Consider the following 18,649-nt stretch of genomic DNA (forward strand, 5'->3'; position numbering starts at 1 on the left):
GCTGGCGCCATCTTAACCACACGGGCACTGTCTGTTTTCGTCGTTTTTTTTTATTCTTACGTTTTGTTTCCGCTCGCTCTCAAATACTCGGTGACTGCCTCATGGGTCGTCCGCTTTCACACTGCGGGAGACTCGCGCAAGCTAGGGGGCTGGTGTTCCGCGAAATCGGCTGACGACTCCGTTGCCTCCGGCTGCACGGTCGGCCGACCAGCAGCACACTCCTCTCCTCCCGACATTCTGAGCAAGCCCAGCACACCTTTCGGGTGCACCCCCCCCCCCCCCCTCGCTCAGGACACGCAGCCTTCTCCACCCCTTCCCGGGCGATTTCGCTTCCGAGAGGGTTGTTGCACCGGACGCGGGCACTTTGAGTTGCCGTGTGCGTGGTCCGCTCTCCAGCCTGGGAAACACGGCCTGCTGCAAGCGTGTCCCCGGCCCCCACGAGCCGACCACCCGCTCCTCGAGCCTCGTTATAAAAAGCGGCTTTCGAAGTCGGCCCGGCTACAATCCGCTGCCGAGCTCTCCAGACAGCTGACACCGCCACCAACATGAGCCGCCTGGTAAGCAGCGAATGGGGCTTCGCTCTCTGTGTGCCCGAGTGCGCGATTGATGCTTGTGGGAAAAGGAGTCGAGGTTGACACACTGTTTAGTATGCGACCGATAATACGAGCGTGCGTCTGTCGCTTTGTTTCGAGTTGTGGCCGAAGAGAGTAAGGTCGAAGTCTGGCAGGCAAAGCTGGAGAGGGTAGGTGGTCAATCCGCGTGTTTTGGAGGTTGGTAACTTATTCGTCCAGTGATTTTGGGTAATGCTGCCCATTTGTCAGTCGGAGTGAAGATTCCATCTCGTTTTGCCGATTTTGGTGTGTTTATTCTGTGAATAACTTTCGTAGTAGTTTATGTTCATGAGCAGTTGGTGCACGTAAGCTATTCTTGACTCATCGCTGTGAAGACACATCACATAAGTTTTAGTGTACTCTTTGAATGGGCTTCAGATTACTGATACGTGAAATTGCTCTTGTTTTAAAATTCTAAGCATTCGTCTCTTTACCTTAGTATTTCGCAGTTAGAACAAACACCTTTATTTTGATGGATTTTTTAATGCCACACGCAAAGAATATCCTTTAGCAAATATGTGACATAGCGGAAGCCGCGGCCACACCGTTAAGGAGATGAACCTGAAACGCTTTATAGGGTGACTCATATTTAAAACATGAAAAAAAAAAGAACTCTGAATAAATGTCTCCTCGACTAAAAGTTAAACAGATGCAATATGCTTAAAATTGCTTGAATAACAATGTGTGTAAGTGGCGCAGTTATGGTTTGCGTGAACGACGTGGGCTTTTCTCAAAACGGCGCGACCTGTCGCCTTGACAGAAGCCTTCGTCGAAATTTCCTTGCTGAACTCAATTTCTTGTCGTCATGACGAAACTTGTCCTGGTGGCAAGGACTCTTCTCTGACTAGCCTCTTAGCTTGGGTACACAGTGTTCAGCGTGCTTCCTGCAGAAGCTCGCGTCCGGCTGCGTACTGCGAGGTATAATATTGGGTCGTGTGAGAGCTACATTCACGTTTATTCTGAGATGCTTTGAGTTCCTTTAGTTTTCAATTTAGAGCCTCAAATGGCGCCGATTTTTCCCAAAGTGTAGACAGCTATCATGCTGCAGAAGACCTCGGAGTTGTCACTTGTTATCGGAGTCATAAAAAAGCACCTGGACCCTTTCGTAGTTGTGAATTAATTAAATTCTGGGGTTTTACGTGCCTAAACATCGATCTGAATAATAGTCACACCGTGGAGAGAGATCCCGGATTATTTTGACCAATTGGGGTTGTTTAACGTGCGTCCAATTAATGCAATGTAAACAAGCGTTTATGCATTCCACCTCCATCGTATTACGGCGCTGCGGCTGCGGTCGAACCCGCGACCACGAGCTTAGCAGCGCAACGCCAGCCACTGATTTACCGTGGCAGGCGCTTTCTTTGTTGTGAAGACCTAACAGAGATATATATTTTCCGATACTCCACTTCAAATTCAAAGCGACGCAAACGATCTTCGTTGAAGGCATATTTCACAATTGACGCTCTTGGTCTTTTAGCTGCCCTTCGCTGCCCTCTTCGCCCTCCTGGGTCTAGCCCTGGCTGCCCCGGCCGAGGAAGTAGCTCCACCCGCTGAGGTTCCTGCTGAAGAGGCCAAGCCCGCCCCTGAAGGCGAGAAGCCTCTTGAGGGACGCACAGGCTTCTACCCGGGCTATGGGGTTGGGGCCTACGGTTCTGGCTTCAACCGCGGTGGAAGCTTTGGCCTGGGTGCCTACGGAAACACTCACGGGCAGGGTGGCTTTGGCTACAATTACGGAGGCACCAACCGCCGCGACTACGGCAACGTGCAGACCTACGGAGATCGCGAGGCCTTCGGTGTTGCCCAGAACGCCGGCGCAAACCGCCGCTACGGACAGGGCAGCTTCGGAAATGCCTACAACAACCAGGCCCATGGAGCAGGAGCCAATAGCTACGGCTTGGGATACCAGGCAGGCTACCTCGGCTAGTAAACCAAAGGTGTGAATGAAAGTTGCGGCTTATTTGTTTTAGTGAACTGCAGATTTAGCTCCAAGGCTACTTAACACCCTATAGTTGCCACTCCGGTCTCTGCGACTTCCCAGATTCACATGTGGCATGCAAGCCGAGCAATGCTGGCACGCAAGAAGCATGAGTGGGTTAGCTAGCACGCACGAAGCTAAACAGATCGGCAAAGCGGTAACCGTAACGGTAGAGCGTAAGCGATATCCCCGATCTCTGCGAATGAAAGTTCAGGCGGACTCCAGAGCGTAACTAAAGAGTAAACTATGATTCTATCACTGCCCATAGTTTATTTTGCAAAATGCGTGCAGCGATGCGTAGAACTATACAGCTTTCTCAGAAAACGGATCGTGATTTGAAAGCGTTTATAATCGCACCTACACTGGCGACCGTGTTCAGCGAACGTTCTGGAATCACGGGCGCCAAACTCATGTTAGCACATTTTATTTCCCAGAGTAGCAAACACCTACTCTGGGCATTATGCGTCTTAGGACAGTGCATTCCTCTGTACGAGCTCGAGATAAATTTCAGCAAAGATTAGTACTTACAGCGACTGTTCCGCTTTAATTGTGCTGATGCTGTTCAGTTGAACGAAATAAGCTGAAAATATATTCTCATCAGCGTGTGACCAGTAATGCGCATACGTTAAACTGGGCTGTGCTAATTTAATGCCGGCATTACCAATTCTGCCTCTCATCTATGATTGCAAAAATATTGACGCTATGTCTTCTTAACAACTGCAGGTATCTTCCATTGATATACCATATATACTTTGCAAAAAAGAGCGAACTGAATGCCAGGGTGGTATGTTTTGTTCTTGTTTCCTAATCTAAATAAAATACAACCTATTTGTGTACCAAAAACACGAAAATAATTAATGTAATTCAGCAGGGAAGTTTTATCCACGGCGTCTGGGGTACGTTCTGCGGCATTGTAGTAGAAAATTATTTTTCAATGCTCGTTAGTAACGTCGAAGCATTCATTCATTCTCAATTTTGCAACCGTTATTATAGTTAACAAAATTTTACGGTCATCAGGCATTCCGATTTGTTCATTACTAACCGTACTGCATCTCTTGTTCCTTTTCAGAATTCACACGATAGCTCTCTGCTTTCATCACTTCACTCTCGCCTGTTTACGCATTGACCAAAATGCAACGGAATGTCGTTAATTGGTACAGAAGGAAATAGCAGCCATTCTGCTGGGCATATCATCGAACGACACCTATAACAACATGAATCACGACTGAAAAGAAAAAAGAAAAAGCATTCATGGGCATTAACGAGGCACCATCTGAGGCCTTCAGTACGACAACTGTATCTTGTCCCGGCCCCCATACAAAGATGTCATGGATCAATTCAATAAAAAGAACTATTTATTTACGCAATCAACAGAGTTTCCGGAGTGCTTTCTCTTGAGAAACGATCTTCCACTATCTTGCAGATTTTCGAGGTATTATTAGTAGCCTTACTATATTTACAATTGGGGTGCGTTTTGCAGGCATTTTCCAATCATGAACAGCAGGTTGCCACTATCCCTCAAGAGAAAAGTATATAACAGCTGCATCTTACCAGTACTCACGTATGGGGCAGAAACCTGGAGGCTTACGGAAAGGGTTCTGCTTAAATTGAGGACGACGCAACGAGCTATGGAAAGAAGAGTGATGGGTGTAACGTTAAGGGATAAGAAAAGAGCAGATTGGGTGAGGGAACAAACGCGAGTTAATGACATCTTAGTTGAAATCAAGAAAAAGAAATGGGGGGCATGGGCAGGACATGTATGAGGAGGGAAGATAAGCGATGATCATTAAGTGTTACGGACTGGATTCCAAGGGAAGGGAAGTGTAGCAAAGTTAGGTGGGCGGACGAGATTAAGAAGTTTGTAGGGACAACATGGCCACAATTAGTACATGACCGGGGTAGTTGGAGAAGTATGGGAGAGGCCTTTGCCCTGCAGTGGGCGTAACCAGGCTGATGATGATGATGATGATGATGACGATGATGACGATGATGACGATGATGATGATGATGATGATATACATTATTACAGCTATGTTCCATTATTTCATTGTAGCCTCGCATGTACGTAGTTGCAAGTTGGTATCCACAAGTACTGAGTGTCCGGACGGCATATGTAATGTAACGAATGCCATAATCAAGCTCGTTGATGCGAATCCTAGAATAGAGGCAGCGCTAATGTCGTCTTTTCCTTGTGTTCCCCGTCCGTTTTGCGCGTCCTGCATGCATAGGTAACGGTTACCGCATTAACAGGGCGCGTTATAAACGAATGTAAGCACCTCAATGTAACTACCGTTCATCCTACGAAGTCTCTGCAGTGTAAAATTGTACTTGAACAATTAAATCTGATAATGAAAACCTTTTTTATTCACATGTCTAAGTGTTTTCGTCACGATCGTATTTCTGAAACTTTCGCCGTGCTTCTTTGATTTGTGGGAGTTATTAAGTCCCGAAGGAACACAAGGGCTCTGAGAGGCGCCGTGTGGTGGAGGCGTTAGACCTTTAGACCAACTGGTAATGTACAGGCTCGTCCACTCTTAGGGTGAACCCGGCTCACCGTGGCCGCGCTCCGCGTGGCGCCAGTGCGTCCGGCGCGGCGGCGCATAGAAGCGAAGCGACGCAGGCGCACAGGCGCAGACCCAGGGGAGGTGCTTCGCGTCGTCTGCTACAGAGCTGGAGCGCGCCGCTCTGGCTTTGCTGTAAAGTACACTTCGCTTGACCCAGGTGACTGAGCGACCGAGGCGGCGTTGCGGGAAGGTGCACTTCACTTACTGGAGCATTTTCCAGCTGGTTCGGTCTACAGCTTGTGAACAGCCTGCTTAATCAATATACATTAACAGAAACAAGCTTATCACCATATAAATAACTTAGCATGTTTTTATAAGTGATGAGGGTAAAAATACAGTCATTTTTTCGCGCTCTTTATTAGGCTGGGGAGTAGAGGCGACGCTTGATAGTTGTGTCAGAGACGTCACCCAGCCAGAGGCTGTTCTTAATTTCCTGAGCGATAAAGGTCGGGTTTGCAGCAGCCGCCGCAACAATGGTCATGTATTCAGCTTCAGTGGTCACTGTTTGCCGGGCTTTACGGGGAGCATCCGCAATTCTTCCATCCTTCTTGTCAGCCTGGACTATTCGATTCACTGTTTTCAGTGGCCTTTTCGTCATCTACGATATAACGCGTTGAGGATAGTTTTGTAGGCACAGATCAACAATGCGTCGTCTTTCTTTTTCCGGTAGCCGCGACATGGCCAGTTTCCGAAACTGCACCGGGGAAATAAAATCCTGCACTGTTGCAGCGTTTTTATCGCCGAAGTCGATAAATGTCGAGCCCGTTGGCCGACCACCGGCATGCTATCGGCAGACGACACTGAATTATCGTGGCCACGTTCGTCTAACACACGGACCGGCCACTTCCCCACGACGGCAACAGCATCGCATGTTCAAGGCGAGGGTTCCTGTGCCGTATTCATATTTGGGTTTTACCCACTCAGCCTCGCCACCCTCCTAGCCCCTAAAAAAAAGAGAAATCACTTCCTCCTTTTCTCCAAATTTATCCGATGCCCACCTATATGGCGTAACGCAGAGGCCATGTGCCGCTTCGGGACGCATATCGCACAATTATATGCTAGTGAGAATATGCATATGACCTATTCCGAGGAAGTACTGAAATGAAATACAAGCGAGTGACGACTTAATTACCCGGCAAGACGTAATTTAAGCTAGAAAACAGACATGCAGATTATAGGTTTTCCACTTCAATTACCTATTCAAAACGGACAGAAAGGGCATTCGCATGCGGAATGCATCGACTCCAAGGAGAAAAAAAACAAACAACCAAATAAACGACGGCGCCACATGTTTCACTCCACCTAATCAATGTAATCAAATAACTGACCGACGATTCCTCTAAATAAGAATGCGACTTCTCACGTCAGGTAGCCGTCAAAGGACCGGCACCGCTTCGGAGATTTTAACCAATCTGTGAAAACAAAAATGAATTTTTTTTATATGATGTAGAAAGATGAAAAGGGGGAGTAAAACTGCCGCCAAATCAGTTGCTATGCAGGGGAGAGCCCTTTCCTACATCGCGTAAAGCGCTCCATGCACCCCTACCAGCGACATTAACGCGTCAATAAGAAAGTCGCGAAGTAGCAGATGTCACTTCTTAGTTGCTGTCGAAGTAATATTATTGCCCTCCTTAATGGTAAAATCGATGGCAAACATGATGATGCATGATTGAACAATCGCTCTCTAACTTTCTGTGGAATTTATTGCGGGTTTAGGTCGCTTCTTTATATCAATTAAGCAAATTCGTTCTAGCATCAAGACATGCGCGAAATGGCGCGCTAGGCTCCATCACATGATGACTCCAACGAAGAAGAGCGCGCCTAATGGGTTTCTCGGTATGCACTACACCAAGTGCTGCGAGAGTAAAATAAAATGGCACCAGCCTAATAAAGAGCGCGAAGAAATGACTGTATTTTTACCCTCATCAGTTATTAAAAACATGCTAAGTGATTTATGTGGTGATAAGCTTGTTTCTGTTAATGTATATTGATTAAGCAGGCTGTTCACAAGCTGTAGACCGAACCAGCTAGAAGATGCTCCATTTAGTGAAGTGCGCCTTCCCGCAACGCCGCCTCGGTCGCTCAGTCACCTGGGTCTAGCGAAGTGTACTTTGCAGCAAAGCCGGAGCGGCGCGCTCCAGCTCTGTAGCAGACGACGCGAAGCACCTCCCCTGGGTCCGTGTGCGCCTGCGCCGCTTCGCTTCAATGCGCCGCCGCGCCGGACGCACTGGCGCCCCGCGGAGCGCGGCCACGGTGAGCCGTGTTCACCCTAAGAGTGGACGAGGCTGTACACGCCCAAGTCTCGGTATACACACGCTTTTCGAATCGGAAATCTTTCGCGGCGGGTTTTGACCCCCTAACCACTGAGCCACGTCGGAGCTTTAGCGATTGTTTACGTCAGTAAAGCAAGAGAGATATTCATCCATTTATTTAGGTACCCTAAAGGGCATAGAGGTCATTACATTCAAGGAATAATAAAAAAAAAACATTGTTTAATTAATAGAAACACCTAAATATGGCGAGTGGAATCGCTGTTTGCTGGAAATGTTTTCACATCCCGGGATATAAACAAGACAGATAGAGAAATAAAGCTATGTGCATTCAACGTACATCTGCGAATTTGTGTGAAGCGTTTAACCAACTGCCTATAAATTTGGCCATTTCATTCCTGCGTCTTTGGCATAAAGGATAAAGGAAACTGGCACGCCATGCATGTGCTCTCACGCACCCGCGCTACTCAACGCGACACGCGGCTATCCTCTTGGAGAGCTAGTTGGCATTGGCTCAGTAGAAGTATACTTGCTGCTGTATAGCTTAATGGTAAGAACATCGGGCCGCTGTGCCGGGAGACCCATGTTCGATCCCAGCTAGCAGCTGCCACAGTCAGAAAAGTCCGGGAGAGTTCGAAAAGAAAGGTTTGTTAAAAAAAACACTCATATTTACAGTAGAGTGCGTACATGCTGGAGAGCTTGTTCGTAATCGCCAGTAATTCTTGATTTCAATGTTTCTGAAAACAGGCGTTGCAAAATTTACAACCGATACCTTGTTCACTGCGCGAAAACTTGAACCTTGGCTAATTGGTTTTAATTGATGTGCTGGTCGGATAAAGAAGCTGCTGAATATGAAGAGTCATTGAAGACAAGGTGAGCAAAAGGAAACAAAGTGTTCTTATTTGTCGGGGCATTAATTGTTGTGCTTAACTTACATTCTGATGAAGGAGTAGAAAGTTGAAGGAACAATTACTTCTCACCTGTTTCGTTAGGTATTGGCATATTCTGCAACCCCCATTAGACTTGCCTCGCATTTCTCCTGATTCAACTGAGTACTGACGAGAAGACAAACCTGAACATTCATTTTTGCTGCCAAAGATGACGTGCAAGAGAAGGACACCCCTATAAACCCTAAGGGCCTTTACTGATCTATTTGCGGATCACTGGGATACATGTATCCGAAGAGATAATTTTCTGCGCACACGCAACACGATATGCATCTCTCGTGACAGTATACATTTCTTCTATCATGCAAACAAGTGAGTCTCAAACTAGTGTGTCTCTGTGAAACGTAGTGTAATATATAAGGTGTCCCAGGTAACTTTCAAAATATGCAAATGCTACGTAGCTGGACATAAGCAAAGTAATGTTTGACGAAAAAGAGCAACAGCGCTGGACAACGACTGACACAGACGAAGCGCCGACTTTCAATCAATATTTTATTGCTCACACAGAAATATATACAGGGCCTTGAATAGACAGGAAGGAGAGGAGAACACATCATAGTAGGAATACATTGTCAGGAAGATAGTGACGATGGATAATGTGAAAACCGCACAACTCACGCACATATCGTCTTTCTTGTCCATGCAAAAGGCCTCGTATACCTCACGTGCACGCTGGGAAAACCATAGCGCCTCAGTATTTTGCATTTTTCAAACAATGCAGGACAGTCACACCGGGAGCTACGCACGGCTAGGTGGCTGCCAACTTGTTTTTGCAGCAAAAAACAAGTTCTCCAGTATGTGCCAAAAAGTGAATAGGGAAGACACGGGGTCCCGCACGTGTAATAAGAAACACACAATAAAGCCTGTTGATTGCGGCCACAACGTAATAAACGAGAGCGCCCTCTCGTGCGGTCGTTGAAAGAGGATGCACAGTTACTGCACGTAGTCCTATCTCGTGGCGATTTGCAAAATGAATTGTAACTTTTAGGAGCGAAAGTTCTTCTTCTCGAGGTATAACTCCCAAGGCCAATCTCGGCGTGCGTTTGATCTTCAGGCGCCGGCATGCACGTATGAAGGTGTGACGTCACTTCACGTGATCCACTGTAGAGAGGCGTCGCATATGCGCACTCTCGAGCCTCGTCTTCGTGTACCACGTGACTAGGCGAGGGTTTTTTAACAACGGCTTCGGTGGCGCGTGATCACTCAGTCTCGCCATGGATGAAGCACGCGCCGTTGCAAGCGCGTCAACTCTTCGCCGCAGGTGCCAGGATGAGTCTGAGCACCCTGCCGATATAGCTCGCGGTGAAGAAGCACTTAAGAACCGTGTCTAACCATGCTTAACAGAGCTTTCGCCCGTATAACTATAGGTTCAAGCAACGTTGAACCCCAGGCAATGTTTATCAGTGCGTTTGTCAAAGGTGGTTGTGCAAGTGACCATCGAAATTTTAAATTTTGCTGCAAGAAGGAACGCACAACAATTCCCCTACTCTTCTTCATAATGGACGCGACAAGGGGTCTTTGTTTGATCAAACTAAGAGGCAAGCTTCTTGGAACACCCTGAATATTTCGAGCTGTCACCTCCACAGACTGCACCCTGCACTGAAGCTGCAGGCGTCATCACACTTCCAGTAGTGATGTAACTTTACTCCGTCGCCTCGGGTAAAGGATGGTTTTACAGCAGTCTACTCATTTCGTAAAGGAATGACAGATTCTCCCATGTGTGACTCGTGCAGCTCTGAAAAGACAACGGAACACATATTGTGTTTTCGTCATTGTTATAATGCCGAACGCGATATTCTTCGGACTTGTAGAAACGGGTTAGACCCCAGAATATTTTCCGAGACAAATCTTCTTGGACCATGGCCCCATGTGCCGCAGGCTTACAAAAAGCAAAGCGGGCGTCACATTATCAAACCGACTGGCCTCAATGACCAATTAATGTTAGGTGCTATGCGCAGCCCAATGTATGCGTAGTGCTCGTGACTCCCCCTCTCTCTTTTTCTTTCTTTCTTATGATCCATTAACCTCCTTGACGCTGCGTATTGTTGACCTCCCCGCAGGAAACAGCCTGATTTCTACATGCACGCACAAATATTTGCAAATATTTACGATACAATTAAGTAATAAAAGCAACATTATCCCCGTATAGATAGAGAGCCATTGCATAACTACTCATAAGTTTAAGAGACATAAGCGTTGAAAGAGCCCAATACGGAAAATAAAGTAACATCCCAGGCTGAAGCAAATGTGGCGTATATTTATGAATGACATTGAGAAATTGAAAGCTAGAAAAATAAAGAGGTGGCGAAATTAATATCATTCGAGAACTAAAAACTTTCTCATGTACACGTTGTATTAGTCCATGCTCATGGCATTCTTCACTTCCATTATCACGTTCCACATTTTTCACTTCTCAGTGCTTGCCTTGTAGTCGGCGCTCACTCTTTGGAGACTCCAACGTCTCCCCTCTTTTTCACAAGAATGAAACCATTCGTAATCGCTCTCTGTGTTTTTCCCAGAAGGTCTGCGACATTCCTTTTTTTCCTGCTTTTATGCTCTGATATCTGCTGTAGTAAGAAGGTGGTAACAGCGACCTTCAGATCACGTCTGTAGACAGTTGGACGGCGAAAGATAGATCGCTCTATTATGTCGCAATGGTTTTCTGGAAGAATAACAAGTGTGCTTCTGTGAGCCTGGGATGCATACTTAACTTTAGCCGGAATAACAAAAAGAAAATATTAAAATAGAGAGACTGTCATACGTGCCACAGAGATCCGTATTGTGTCTTCTATAGGGGCAATCACTTATGTTCCTTTTCATGCCAACCAAACCAAAAGTCTCATTATTTATTTTTCAATTTGTGCCAAGTTCTCATCAAGAAAATTGTGCTATTGCGGTCGACCTGGAGTTCTACGTAAAAGACAACTCCGGTGTAAAGCCATGAGGCCGATATCTTGCTTAGAATGACAAGAAAAAGTTGATGGATGAGTTCCGGAAACCAGTCAATTACCTGTCTGAAAGAAGTTTGATTTGCTATACGGGCGGGAAAGGGGGGATACGAAATTGGAAATTGTATCTATTGCAATTAGGGATTCTCGGAAATTGATACTGTGCTGTCCTTGGGCATCCTGTGTAGGCGTGCTTTTTGTTAAAAAAATGCATAGACAACAGCAACCGAGGTTGGGTCTGGTATTGAACCTCCCGCTATCCATTTCGCGTAAGGCTCGCTTCGAGTGTGTAGAAGCGTCTACGCTTTCTGACTTTGACATTGTATCTCATGAAGCCATTGCGGGCGAGCGCCGTGCCGACAGATGGTTGTTAACGTCGACTGCGTGCACTGTCACGCTAAGCTGCGGTTTTAGCTACGCTTTTTTTATCAAACAGGACACACATGAACCTGAAGCAGGGGTTGCCTTTTCCTCAAGAACAAGCATCAGGTGGCAGTGAATTTAAACTTGGCCAGAGGAAAGGTAGTGAAACACGTGACTGCAAGTTCATTGTATTCCCTATCACGTTCCTAAGAGCAGTGATCTTTTTATTCCAAGTAAAAGCGTAGAAATGTCATCGGCGTTCACATGCACTGAGTCTACTAAAGAACATATATGTATAGATATACCGCGGAACGTAAAATCCTTTTGAAACGTACGTATGTGGATATTCGCTACATTTTAGCATAGAACTCAATAATACGCTCTTTTTCTCAAGTACGGACTGTCACAGTTTCGGTTAGAAACGCAGGAGTAAACATACATACATATACTAAGGGATGTAAAAGCTCTTTGAACTGTAAAGTAACTGGACATTCGCTACATATTAACATAGAACTTGGCTGCTGAGCACGAGATCACGGGATCGAATCCCGGCCGCAGCGGCCGCATTTCGATGGGGCGAAATGCGAAAACACCCATGTGCTTAGATTTAAGCGCACACCTTAAAGAACTCCAGGCGGTCGAAATTTCCGGAGTCCTCCACTACGGCGTGCCTCATAATCAGAAAGTGGTTTTGGCACGTTAAACCCCATAAATTTAACATAGAACTCAGAACACGATCTTGTGAACAAATACTGACTGCGACAGTTTTAGTTCAGAACGCAAGTTCTTTCTCTCTCTCTCTCTCTCTCTCTCACACACACACACACACACACACACACACACACACACACACACACACACACACACACACACGCGCGCGCGCGCACAAACACACACACACACACACACACACACACACACACACACACACACACACACACACACACACACGCACACACACAAATCAATGAACAAATCTTAGATGTTATAGTGATTATGTGCTTTTGCCTGATTGATAAATGTACATTTGACGGGAAAGGGTGAAGCGCACAGTACCAAAGTTACCGAGTTTTAGACTTACTGCCGAAACACGCACTTTTTTTAAAAAACCTGGTGACAGTCACCGAGACATTTCAGGGCTAAACGCCGACTTTCGAACTGTTGTTCCGAAACGAATGGGAGAGAAGGAGCGAGATGAAAAACTTTACCTTAGTTTGGACAAGCAATGCGCGAAAGTGGCAGGATCTGGCAATTTTATAACGCTGCGATGACTACTGCAGTCAATAGAAGAGGAAGTTATTTCGTGATTCAGTTTCCATTGTGTTTAGCAGAGATGCTATTTTAATTCGTGATGCTTAATTTAACTTCACACTTCTCAGAGCGACCATGAAGCGGTTGATGATTAATATCTCAAAGCAGGAAGACCTCACACTTGAATCAAAGAGCAGGGAGCAGCTCAGCAGTTGCTTGCTGTCGAGTATCTGATTTACGAACGGCTTCTAGCACGGATTCCGCACTCACTGTTAGCTAAGGAATCAAGGCAAGGCCCTGGGTTACATTCTATATAACCTGCAATCAACAACATCTTAGGCAAAGCGCGCCGTAGTCGTGAAGCAACAAGCAAGTTACGCCTATATATTTCAAGCAACTGGGCAAGATGACCTCCCCGCGCTTTGATATCTACTGCCGATATTTAGATTTGTTAGGAACCAAATTGGAAAACGATCTCTTGTAGACATTTTGTTACAGTTTGCGTTGTATAAACAAGACAGGAACATTTATACATCAATTGTTTTTTTTTTCGCCAAGACAATGGAGGCCAGACTTCCGTGCGGTAAGGCGCCCTCCTGTCAACACATTTCGAGCAAACTGGGTCAGCAAATCTTGGAGGACACTTGCAATCACGACAGTGTAACGAAATGTTAGACGGTGTTCCGCTGCTCAACTAAGGTTTATGCTCAATTAATCTGTGATTGATGAAACGCCTTGTCTGCCCTACATAGAAGCGACCACAGCTAAAACTAACTTCATAAACTATGCCCATTCGGCATGCTGCCAACTTGTTGGTATGCTTTACCTAACACCTGTCAGGTCTTTTCTTGCAATTCAATTGGTCTTTTTCAGCACCGGGCAGCGCATATCTTTCTTAACTTATTCTCAGTCGTGAACACAACATTGGGCCCCTATTGAATGTCTGCTTTCTTATGTCGTGTGAAAGAGAACATAAGAAATATCCACATCTATTCTTACTCTCAATGCTTTCTCAACCATAAAGTAACTGGAAGACATGATGTATCTTCTAAAGCATTCCGAAACAGGGGGCATGACAACACGACGAAAGCTGCTGTGGGAAAGTGAATGCCGACATTGACGGACTGATTATTTCCACGGCGAGCTCGTGTAGAAGCCATGTTTTACGGTGAACAGCAGTTAGCATTTGAGGAATGCCGTGAACGTGTACCTTCCTAAAAAGTTTGAATTAGTACATTTTTTTTCGTGTGGTGGTATGTAGAATGAAACCAGCGCTTAGGCGGCTTACCATGTCCGTCAGGCGGTGCAGGAGCTCGAAAATTAGAGAACGGGGAAAGAAAAAGAGCGCTATAGAAAACGTTTCAGACTGCTTTTCGCAGTGATCAAGTGAATCAAATCGAAGAGTCATTGAAGTATGCCGGGTCTTCTGACATTGATATTATGCAAAACACAGTATACTTCTTGTTTTCGTACAATTTTAGTGTCTTGCTACTTGAATGGTTCATCGACGACAGACTTAGCCGGCGAATGAACGCCAACGCCACCCCAAATATGTGTAAGCCCTTGGTATATCTTTAGCTTTCTAAGAATCTTTGTGCTTTGTACTTAAGCACCTCAGGTTCAGTCCCTCTTACCTGGTGTTGGGTTCTTGATGATTATTGATATCCATCACTTTTTGATTGAAGTGCTCGAAGATTGAAGTGCGTCACAGTCGCCCGGAAAAGTAGGAAGTTAAATTCAGTATCACTCATTACAATAGTTCGAGAGTCGGTGTTTAACCTTGAAATGCCTTGGTGACTGCCGCCAGGCCTTAAAGAAAGGTGCGTGTTCCGGAAATAACTGTAAAACTCGACCCTTTTAGTTCTATGCAGTTCATCCATTCCCAATAAATGTGCATTTATCAAGCAGGCAAAAGCACATATTAACTAGAACATCTACGACTGGTTGATTGATTTTCTTTCGCGCGTGATGTACAAATAAGGTAGATAGCGCTCTTGCCTTATCGTTTAAGCCAATTTCAGATGGGCTCACCAAATTGCCACTCAGGCGCACGTCGAGAGCTCCTCCGAGATGCTGTACCCTGACCGTTACATAGAGCAGTGAACAGAAAGCGCGCTCGTTGCATATCGCCATAGGTACTGTCGATGACGACGTGCTTTATGTTTTAAAGTAGGCCTTCTGCACTACTGAACTGTCGACACTGAAGTTATTTCCGCCCCTGCTGGGACATTCGATGCATAAAGGATACTACAATAGATGTACCACAACGTTGTGGGTCGGCTTCGTGTTCCTTCTGCAAGACCACCGCCTCTTTCAGTGTTAGCCAGCCATATAGCCATATCGGGATTCTGCAGAAGGAAAGGCCTAGTCTCACACGAGATCTCCTGCCTGTTTGGTTCTACCAGACCTTCACTTGGCCACGTCAAGAGGATATGCCGAATTTTACGCGCCGAGCTGTGGCGTCAGGTACGTCTTCTGTACGATTGGCTGCAATGGATATGTTTTTCCCAGAACTCTGCGAACATTGACGGCGTGAAACTTCATTCCTTCTGGCGGCTCGCCGCCCAAACTAGTGAGTTCCTGTGGCAAAAGACATTGCCAGTATTATCAAAATGTGTTGAAAGAAACCAACATTGCCAGTATTATCAATATGTGTTGAAAGAAGAAACCAAGACAGCAGCATGGCGCTCAGGGTTCTGAGGGTACTAGTATCCCGGATGATGTAGCTGCTGTCCTTAAGAAGGGCCCGAAGTTCAGCATCGAGCCTAGGATTCCAAGCCATGAGCTACTTTTCTTGAATGGAAGGATTGCCAGTAAAGCTGACCCGGAGGACCAGGAAAGGTGCTTGCTAGACGGCGTGGACAGCCTCAACAGGACCGCGCCCATCAACGAAGATAGACATGAGTCGACCACCAAAAGAGTCCTCAAGTTCTTAGCCTACCAGAAGCTGCGACTCACTCAAGCGGACAAGTAAGGCGGATTCGTCATCATTCCGTCTGGTATGTTCAACGAGAAGGCTCATGAAGCTGTGCACAGGAATTTCCGCAAGACCGTGGTTAATCTGGGAAAGCTGAAATCTAATGCGGTTTCTCTGTGTGAAAGTATTGGCTTGGACAGAATTGCTAAAGGTATTCGGCTTTGTAAAGGAAATAGCTTACACGTGTTTTTTACGGCGAAAACACATAAGGAAGGAATACCGTTCAGATGTATCGTCAGGGAAAGAGGGGCTTGGCAGAGCCATGTTAGTAGTTTCCTGCTAAGGCATCTTAATAATTTAGATGTCGAAGACCCATTTTCTTGCAGGAACTCTCTTGATGTTGTTAAATTTTTTAATGGCAATAAGTCTTCAGGTTATAGGTTTTCTATTGACGTTGTTCATCTCTTCTATTCTATCCCGCAGATTGAGTTGTTAGCCGCTGTACAGTCGTGCATTGAAAAGAATGGGGCGGTTTCCTTCCAGAACTCTGCCGGTGTTTCTGTGGCAAATTTCTTGGCAATGTTAAAGTACTATTTGTCTTGCACAGTGGTATTATTTGAAGAACAGCTGTTTCTTCAGAAACAAGGAATTTGTATTGGTTCCTGCGTGGCTCCTGTGCTACGCAACATCTTTCTTGCGCGATGGACAGGTCACTGGCGGATACTTTTGACGAAGCCAAAGTGCTGAAAACTTTTAGATATGTTGACGATTTTGTAATTATATTAAAGAAACAGGTTTCCTCATCTTACCCACAAATAGTCGAAGAAGCTTTATCTGGTTTTGAACTACTTGGAAAAGGTTTGGACTTCACCCATGAGCTTGCCCAAGGCAACAGATTGCAGTTTTTAGACATTGACATCACCCTTAAAGACCAAAGCTTTTGCTGGATGTATCGCCCTCGTGCACAAAAAGAACTAACGCCCTATGATTCCTCCCATTCAAAGACAGTAAAGCGCGCCACTGCTGAAATGTGCCTGGAAGCGTCGCTGAAGAAATCTTGTTCCCATGAGGCAGAGGAAAGCTTTCAAACCCAGATTCGGAAGTAGGAAAAAGCAGGCTTTCCAATCTCGATCTTAACCGGAGTAGCTGAAGCCTTGCTGTGAAAATTGGAGAAAGAAAGTAGAAAAAAGGGCGACCAAGATGAGGTCACCAAAAGCAAAAGTAGACCGGTTGTCATCGCGCACACTTTTAAGGTAGCGCACAATTTGAAGCATGTGGCGACAAAATATAAGGTTCCTGTGGCTTTTCCGCGCCAAAGAAACTGGCTGGCTTGTGCGTTAAAACTGATCCCAACAAGGTAAAGAAAACTGAATGTAAAAAGAGACATGCAGCTCCGCTTGTTAAATGTGCTGTGGGAGTCGTATATCAAATTCCTCTCACATGCGGAAAGAAGTACATCGGACCAACCGGCCGCTGTATTAACGACTGATAAGCGGGACATAATCGGGATTTACAAAATGGCACAGGTTCTCATCTGCCGCGTCATTGTAAAGCCTGCGGAGAAGAAAGGAAGATTAGGTGTGTGGCAAGGCTGAAAGAAGCAAATGTTTTAAACAGAAGTAAGGACCAGACAGCCCGTGAATTGTTGGAGGCCTTCTATATTAAAAGAAACTGTAGCGATTGTGTTAGCGCCCCTTCTATCTCCATTTATAAGAATGAAACTGCTTTTTTAGATACCCGGGTGTGAGATACGCGTGTGCCTCACCTATCTTTTATCCACTTTTTATGTAAAACCCTCGCGCGCATGTGTGGTTCTTGCTACCCATCTTGATTTGTCCTTATATTCATTCGCACATGCGGTGAATAAACAGTTGGAAGTTTGCGCCTGTCCCGTCTCGCTTGCTTTGCGTTGTCTTTCTCGGCGCTACAACCCTCTTCTGGAAACATGTACCAACTAGCCGTCCAACAAGTATTACTCAATTATAATGTCGTTTAATGTCGTCTGTCTACTCGAGTGCACAATTTACAGCATTCAATACATTGGACAGACAGAGACCCCTTTAAGAATACGTTTGAATAGCGAACAAAGCGCACGTAAAATTCACCCCGCAGCTCTTACTCTCACCGCATGTAAACACAGATGTGGCCCCCCTTCGATGCATTTAAGGTCAGCACACTGCAGTCTCGTTTTCAAACTCACTACGACAGGGAAGCTCGTGAGTCGTACCTAATTCATAAATAGAACACGCGTTCGAGGGGCATCAATGCAAACAACGGCAGACTTACATTTATCTCCGATTAATCTAATCTCAGTGTGAAAAGTTCGTAAAAGAACAAAAAAAAACTTTTTTTACTCCTACATATGTTCATATGTGCGGAAAACAGAAATCATGAACTTCTGGTAAACATATATCCGAACCCCTTCCCTGTTAACCTTTTTCATGATTTTATCTATCTGATTTTATATTTTCATGCATTTTTTATGATTAGTTGTTTTCCATTTTGCACGTTGTGAGTAATGTAACATTTTCCTCTACTCCCCCCTCTTTTTTTTCTCGTGTTCATTTTCACATTTTTTTTTACCTGGTATAAGCTTAACATATGGCCACTCATTTCCTTCGGCGCGCATGAAGTGGCGGAGACACCCAGAATCAATACACTTGCAGACTGGCCCTAACAGGAAACTATTAACCACCAACAAAAAATAGCTTTAGGCTGAATCCGCCTCTCCACTCCTGGAGGGTATTTCTTCAGATTTTCTGGATGGTGGTAGGCTCTCCCTTCTCTTTCCACCCTTTTTATA

The 18,649-nt window shown here is 45.5% G+C and overlaps 1 protein-coding gene across 1 annotated transcript in view; it reads left to right on the top strand.

Annotated features, from left to right (window-relative positions):
* The first annotated feature begins 461 nt into the window (after window positions 1-461).
* The window catches only part of LOC142576517 (uncharacterized), a 51,092-nt gene continuing 32,904 nt past the window's right edge, over window positions 462-18,649 (top strand). The window contains exons 1-3 of the mRNA XM_075686696.1: window positions 462-557; window positions 2,089-2,530; window positions 15,656-15,899. Coding sequence (XP_075542811.1) covers window positions 546-557; window positions 2,089-2,530; window positions 15,656-15,899 — 698 coding nt within the window. The 5' untranslated portion in view covers window positions 462-545. The remainder of the gene's footprint in view (window positions 558-2,088; window positions 2,531-15,655; window positions 15,900-18,649) is intronic.

This window comes from Dermacentor variabilis, chromosome 1 (genome assembly GCF_050947875.1).
Source record: "Dermacentor variabilis isolate Ectoservices chromosome 1, ASM5094787v1, whole genome shotgun sequence".
In the NCBI taxonomy this organism is placed as follows: domain Eukaryota; kingdom Metazoa; phylum Arthropoda; class Arachnida; order Ixodida; family Ixodidae; genus Dermacentor; species Dermacentor variabilis.